Below are 7,457 nucleotides of genomic sequence, written 5' to 3' on the forward strand. Positions count from 1 at the left end.
GAGGAGTGGCACGGCGGGGCGGCTATGGTGCGCTAGCTAGATGCAGCGCTCGACGAACAATGTGTACCAGTAAGGATATTTATTGATGCATCACGAGCCCCTCCTCCTCCTCCTCCTCTCTCTAGAAGGGGGACCCGAATGCCGATCGGGTGCTTCAGCCACTGTGCGGCGGTGAAATCAATGATCTTCTCAGCATCTTCGCTCCCTTGGCGGTCACGTCGATGCCATTCGTGCAGCGGGGGATCTCGCGTAGTCAGCCCTCAGGGCTATTCGTCCCACTGGCCCCCGGTGCGGAGAGAGGGCAAGGGCAGAAGAAGTCGGTCTCATCACCTCGCCTTCTTCCCCTTGTGAGTGATAGCGTGTGGATCAGCTGCCCCCGTTGGATGTGTGCGCGCCATCCTCCTCTCCCGTGCTTTCATTCCAGCAGACGGCAGCATTGCCATCGCACATCTTTCTGTGCGCGGCGGCGGATATGCCCTCCTTCGGTCTACACTGTGTACGAATCAACTTCTTCGACGCTAGGAGGGGTGGTGGTGGCAACGCCTGCCTCCTCCTCCTCCTGATTGCACGCGGGAGTCCTTTCGTCGTGCTGTTTCTAGCACCGCTGCTGAAGAGGCATCTACACATTGATGTGCGTACGCATAACTGTGCGCACCCGCTCCCAGATCAGCGCGGCATCGATAGGAACGTTTTTGCTTGATGCGTTTTTCGCGCTCATTGAGAGACGCGCAGCCGGCCAGTCGCGGGCGGATGAGCTCTCCTGTGGTTATGCCCCTGCACCCCCCCGCTGCCTTTTTGGTTGGGCGCTAGGGACCCTGGTGGGTGGGCGTCATCGGGTCGTGTCTTCTCCGGTGCGTCAGGACTGTCGCCACAAGCAAACATGACTGGTAAGCGACAAGCTTGTAAAGCAGCGGGCAGAGTACGTCAAAAGCGGATAGCCCAGCAGCCGAGCAGATCCCCCTCTGGCCGCCCCCGCCTCACTCTGCCTCTAGCGCTCGAGAAGGTTGGTATGCTTGCAGACTCGGTGAGATCGAGGGCGCCATGAGAAGGGTGCATGCGCAGAGTTTAGAAGAGAGCGGAGACGGAGTGCTCAACGGGGGAAGGGAAATGGGACACCACCCCGCGTCAGAGACATGAGGCTCGCCCCAGACATTCACCCATTGTGGAGTGTGTGTGTGTGTGCGTGTGTGGGGGGAGCATCACCGCGGAATACAGTGCAGATTTGCACGCGAGCGGCTCTCTACGCGCAGGATATGGTGATTCGCTCACAGGTGAGACCGTGTGTGGTCCGCTGCGCCGACGGGTAGGCGTTGGCTGTGGAGCAGGGCAGCCTCCCTGCACACCAAATGACGAGGGAAGGGTGTGAGTGTGGTTGAGTGGGTCCACGTCGGCGGGGGAGGGGCACGCGTCGTCCACGCAGAAGATTGTGACGGACAGAGTCGCCTGCAGAGAGTCAGAGAGGAAAAGCCTAACACGCAGCAGTAGAAGCGAGACGGATACGATGTTCGAGACGAGCACCGGGCACTGGGAAAGGGAGGGGGGAGCTCACTGAGGGCATCGGCGCAGCAGAGTGCAGCGCTGGATAGCGCCGAAAGGAGGGTGCAGGTGCTGTGATGGATGCCGGAGGGAGCACACGAGACTGTCCAAGTCGTTTGCCTTTTCCCGCCCTCACCGCAGCACACACGCGCGGGATAGCGCCGACAGGCACATGCGACCCGTGCGCCGACGTCGCCTCTCCTCGGCGCCTCTGTCCCAGCGAGAGACATGAGTAGACACACTCTACACATTAGCGCCATCGCCGCCAGCACCTGCGTCGGCCCCTCGGCTTCACGACATGGAGCGTTTCCACAAATTTGCTTTTAGGGAAGAGAAATGAGGGGGAGGGGGGAGAAATAAACACCGCAGAGGGGAGGCACACGTGCGAGGCGCACGCGTCGATATCTGTGCCCGAGTGTCCGCGAGCACCTGCAGTCCGCCCCGTCCGTACAACGGTTAAACTTAAAGACAGCTTTCTCTCTCGTGCCTCTTCTTCCCTCCACCTCCTCCAGCCCTCTCTCCCATTGCCGACTTCTTCTCTCGACTCCCTCGCCAACACGCCGTCTGATGCGAGTGCGAGTGTCCGCAGCGAGGGCGAGGCTAATGGGGAAGAGGGATAGAATAAAGGGAGGGTGAGGAACCGAAAAGAGCGGCTACCGAGATGTGCCCAGAAGAGCAGCCTCTGCCAAAGGCGAACCTCCGCAGCCCTCTTCCCCGACGTTCGACTCCGCGGACATGCGGTGCGCTTGCCTGAAAACGTGCCACGCAGTAAAGGCAGCAACGCATTGAATGCCCGGAAGGAAAGGGGTGGGGAGAAGAGGGGGGGAGACAGGCGAGCGCGCGGCGGACGAGACGCCCACCCAAGGCCAATACAACCAGCGTGTATCCCGAGGATGGGGCGACCCCCGCGTTTCTCCCTCCATCGCTCGCGCCTACTCCTTCGCCTACCACGCCGTCAGGCACCAGCGGTGCGCAGCGACTACTCGGCGTCCGAGATGGACCAGACGCGGATCAGGTTATCCTTGTGGCCGGAGTAGAGCGTGTTGCCATCCGCAGACCAGGCAATGGAGATGCACTCGGACGGCTTCGCACCGTCCGGTGTCAGCTCTGCGATCACGGCCTTGCTCTCCAGGTCGTACACGGACAGAGACTTCTCCGTTGCGACGCACATCCAGAAGCGGTTCGGCGAGAAGGCGATCTGGTTGATGGGCGACTCCACGTTGATCTTGAAGAGCTGCTCGCCGGTGCTCAGGTCCCACAGCAGCGCCGCGCCGTCCTTGCCGCCGGACGCGCACAGCGACCCGTCTGGCGACACCGTCACCGTGGAGACGTAGTTGCTGTGCCCCTTGAGCGTGCGCTCGCACCTGCCCTCGTTCACATTCCACACCTTGATGTTGTTGTCCCAGCTGCCAGACACCACGATGGGGTGCTCCAGCGACGGCGAGAAGCAGATGCTGCTCACCCAGTCCTCGTGGCCATCGCGCAGGAACTCGTGCATGCACTCACCCGCCACGTTCCACACGCGGATCACGTTGTCGCGACCCGCGGACACGATCAGGCGGTCGTCCGGCGAGAAGGCGACGGCGAGCACGTCCTTGGTGTGCTTCAGGAACTTGCGCTGGCTCTGGCCGTTGCGCAGGTCCCACATGCGGATGGAGCGGTCCCAGGACGCGGTCAGCGCGTAGTCGGTGGCGTGGGCCAGCGACACGCACGACACGAAGCCGGTGTGGCCCTCCATGCGGTGGTCTGGCAGACCGTAGTCGCTGTCCACGCTGTGACGGTCGGGGTTGGCCTTCCACGAGATGGCCGTGCCGTCGCGCGACGTCGACACCACCTTGATGTACGACCCGGCCTGCTGCGGGCAGGCCAGGGAGGTGACCCATCCGCGGTGGCCCTTCAGGTGACCCTCGTAGTTCATGGTGAAGCGAAGTGGAGTGAGAAGAAGCGTGTCTACGGCATGCGCAGGGAGGGGGCGCGTGTGCCGAGGGGAAAGCAAAAGCGGATAGGGAGGGGAGGACAGATATGTGGAGGCCGGATGGGTATAGGGGGGGAGGGGGGCGGGGCTGCAGCTGCCGCGCACTCGCGAGGGTCGCGGGCCATCATTGGATGCAGATGCGAGAGAGCACGACAGGGTGCCTGTACGAGAGGGGTCGCGGATGGGCCCGCACGCCGCGCACCTCGGCGCTTCAGAGCGAGGGCGCGCCATCCGCAGTGGCTCACACACACACACACGCTCGGCCTCACCCCGACCTCGCCGAGGAGTGCTGTGGGTAAGCAGCGCACAGCGAATATGGGGGTAGCCGACGCATGAGGCGCACGTGCTTCGACTCACGCCCGAAGATGCAGACGCGTGCTCATTGAAGAAGAGAACGGTTGTTGTAACTGCCGTCCTTGAGAAGGATTAGGAAAGGGCGCAGCGGCCCGGTCGGGGAGCCTCCAGGGACTCATGGAGGGGGGAGGAAATGCGGCTATGGCGCGCCTGGCACTCAGGTGCTCCCTGTTGGCGTGGTTGTGCATAGATGGGGGGAGCGCAGTCACGGATGTCTAGCGAATGTTGGCCCTGTAGAGGAAGAGATGGGGGAGGGAGGGGGTGCCTTTGCCTGCATGCGTTCCACCCCTGACAACGTGAGCTGTCTGTTGCGGGGCTAAAACTCTGTGTTGTACGCCGTGTCGGAGCTGTCGTGGTAGAAGCGGTTGAAGTTGAGCCGCAGCAGCAGAAAATTGAGAAATCCAAAGTGGACGTGCTGCTCCTCCAACGTTGTCAGGAGCGATGACATTTCGCGGTGAAAGTCGTCGGTGAGAGACTGATACTGCCGCTTTACGGTGGACAGGTCACCTGAGCCGCGCTGTAACAGGGATGCGAGCAGCGCCTGCGATCCGCAGTATTCCCGCACAATGGTGAGGGTGTTCTCCACGTTCATGCGAATCGTTGCGCAGTCTGTGTGCAACAGCGAGCGCTGCGTCAGGTAGGCCAAGTACGCATTGTGCGCTGAGCGGATGTCGTCCATGGAGGCGCACTGCTCCACCGCCTTGAGGAGAAGATCTTGAGCCACGGTGCACACCTCTGCCACCAGGTAGGACCACAGGTTATTGACAAAGTGGTTGAGCTGCAGTCCTAGGAGATGCGCATCAGAGGCGACTTCGCGCCACGCCGACCTCTCCTGCATGGTGCGTTGCACGCTGCTGATGAGACGGTCCAGCACCACATTCTGCCGCCACGCCCTCTTCAGCGCCACCTCCGCCACCTTCACGCGGAACATCATACGAAAGAGTCGGCGGTACACCTTCATGGCGCCGTGGTCGAAGATGTTGTTGAGGGGCGAGGGCACCGGCAATGTCATGACGAACGTGTCCCAGCCGAGCTTTGCCTCGTCCTTCACCAATTCACACTGGAGCAGGGCAAAGCGGTCGATGTCGAGGTGCTTTGCGTACGGGGTTATCTCGGCTAGCGCGCTCTGCACTTGATCTCGGACCACCGACAGCAGGACAGCACTGCTCATCTTGGATAGGATCGGCTCCAGTTTTGTGATGAGCAGCTCGTAGAAGTCGCCGTAGCCGACCAAGAGGAAGGCGTTCACCAGTCGCAGCACCCCGTGCAGCTGAAATTCCTCTCGAATGAGCCGAAGCACCGCCGTGTTGGTGAAGACGAGCGCGCGGTGCACAACCGCCGGCAATGTATCGAACGTCGCTCGCTCTGCCTCGGCAATAAGCGACGGGTCCATCCTCCACTGCTTGGCGCGGCAGCAGTGGAGGATGAAGCGAATATTTTTGGTGACGAGCAAGATGTCCTGCGCGACGCTTTCTGGGACAGTTTTCGGCAGCATCTTCGTGTTAAGGACGTACTTGGCGACCCAAAAGTTCTCCGCCGCGTCGTCGATGCTGTCCACCGGCACAATGTAGAACTCGCGCATCGGGTCGCACACGTCTCCCTTTGTAATGCTCTCTACTGTCATGTGCAATAGTGGGCTCACCGTCTCGATGTAGATGTCGTGCAGCAAGGAGGCGAGGCGATGCGAGCCGTGCTGCACGAGCTGCTGCATCCTGGAGGCCAACTCTCCACCCTTTACGTGCTGCGTTTCTCGGAGGACACAGTCCATCGCCCATAACTTGGGGTGCACGCGCTTGTAGGCGACAACGAGGTCGCCCATGTGCAGCGGCGGGTTGCGCCGTTCGCGCAGCATAGACACGAGGTAGTGGTACTGCGTTAGCTGCCGGCGCAGCGCACTGCGCAAACTCTGCTGAAGGAATGAGTCACCGGAGGCGCTCGGTTGGCGGAGTCCCACGTCAATGTGCCGCGCCAGCACGCCGCACTCTTGAAAGACTTCGGCAGCCTGCTGCTGCACGGCGCCACCCGTGCCCGGCGCTAGCTGATACACGTCGGCGCTGGGGTCGTAGGTGAAGTACTGTGTGTGGTCCACGCCCATCCACATGAAGAGTACGTCGGCGTAGAAAAGACTATCTTCAATGGGCTGCCCGCCGCTTCGCATGGCCTTGGCGCTGGTGAGTCGATCGACGGGGCTCACGTCGAAGGGATGCTCCTGCCCCCCTGCGGGATCGCAGCGGGAAGTCGTCGTGGGAGCAGAGGCGCCAATGCTAGGCAATGACCCTTTTCGGTGATCCACCAGGCTTCCCTCTCGACCGCTGCTCTGCCGCAGGGCCCCGGGCGCGCCGAACAGTCTTCCAGGAAGCTCATGATCCGCCCGTATGGGGCGCAGAGGGGTGGCGCCGGACACGGGGTCGCTCGCGCTCACGGTTGAGCCGATTCGCGAGGACGTGCCTGGGCCAGTGTGTGCCCTTGCCAGCACTGTGGCCGAAGAGGGGCGCTGCTGGCCACCAATGTGACCGCTGCTCGACTCTTTTGTCGTCCATGTCGCGACGGCGTAGAATGGAATGGCACGCGGGCCGCCAGAGCTGCCCGCCGTTGTGTCTCGACGAGGCAAAGCAAACTCGTTGGGTCGAGGCACCGCTGACGACAGGGATGGACTGCCAGCAAGTGCCGCGTCCATCACCATGGCAGATTGCCCGCTCCGTGGGTCAGCCGTAGGGACCTGCTCAGTCGATAGAGAGTGCCCTTCTCCCGAGCTCACTGTGGCCTGCGCCGGCGAGATGCTTTCACGCGGTGAGGACATGCTGCGCACCGACACACACACACACACACGCACATGCAGGCCCGCGCATAAACGTACGCACCACCCAGTGTGGAGGAGAGGGCACTGGCAACCACCCCAGGCAAATCAAGAAGAGGAGCAGTGGGCGCCGACCACAGGCGACGCTTCCGTGCGCGAGCAGCCGCCGAGGTGAATGAACGCCCTCTCTCTCTATATATATGGTGCTCGCAAGAAACTGCGAATGCCCGCGAGTGTGAGCCTAATCCTTTCTATAACAGTCCCTGCGGCAGCCGCAGGGATGCGGCGCTCAGATGACTTTTTTTTGTGATGCGTGTGCGTATATATATATATATATATGTATATATATGATATATTCGAGATTAAAGTGTGTCTGGTGAATACCGCACGCGAGGTGTCCTCCGAACGAATCGTTATCTACGTTGTGCTCCGGCCAGACAATGGCAAAAACGTGCACGCACCCGGCAGTGAATGGCGGAGTCAACAGCAACAGTGATTTGGACAGACAGTGCAGCAGGTAGAGGCAACGGTGAGCGGATGGCGGGGTGAGGTGTGCAGTTGGGGTGGTGGTGGTGGTGGTGGGGGAATAGCAGCAGATCGACTTGGACGTACACCACATCCCTGATGTAAAGCGCACTCACACACACACACACATAAAACAGAGCCCCTTGTGTGCGGGCCCATTGCCTGTGCCCTCCTCTTTCTTGCCGCTTACACGAAGGCAGCTGCACCGTTACACTTGACCGAACGCCATTTTTTTCTATAGCGCTGATACCACGTGCTTGTGCGTAGTGC

The 7,457-nt window shown here is 61.2% G+C and overlaps 2 protein-coding genes across 2 annotated transcripts; both read right to left on the reverse strand.

The window, feature by feature from the left end:
* Positions 1-2,515: 2,515 nt before the first annotated feature.
* LSCM1_03310 (uncharacterized protein) lies at positions 2,516-3,454 on the reverse strand (the record flags this gene model as incomplete). The annotated part of the gene is made up of 1 exon (XM_067320855.1): positions 2,516-3,454. The coding sequence occupies one exon, from the start codon at positions 3,452-3,454 to the stop codon at positions 2,516-2,518; it is 939 nt and encodes a 312-aa protein (XP_067177465.1).
* A 727-nt stretch (positions 3,455-4,181) lies between these two features.
* LSCM1_03311 (uncharacterized protein) lies at positions 4,182-6,665 on the reverse strand (the record flags this gene model as incomplete). Its single annotated transcript, XM_067320856.1, has 1 exon — positions 4,182-6,665. The coding sequence occupies one exon, from the start codon at positions 6,663-6,665 to the stop codon at positions 4,182-4,184; it is 2,484 nt and encodes an 827-aa protein (XP_067177466.1).
* Between the last annotated feature and the right edge of the window lie 792 nt (positions 6,666-7,457).

The sequence above is a fragment of the Leishmania martiniquensis genome, chromosome 28 (genome assembly GCF_017916325.1).
Source record: "Leishmania martiniquensis isolate LSCM1 chromosome 28, whole genome shotgun sequence".
In the NCBI taxonomy this organism is placed as follows: domain Eukaryota; phylum Euglenozoa; class Kinetoplastea; order Trypanosomatida; family Trypanosomatidae; genus Leishmania; species Leishmania martiniquensis.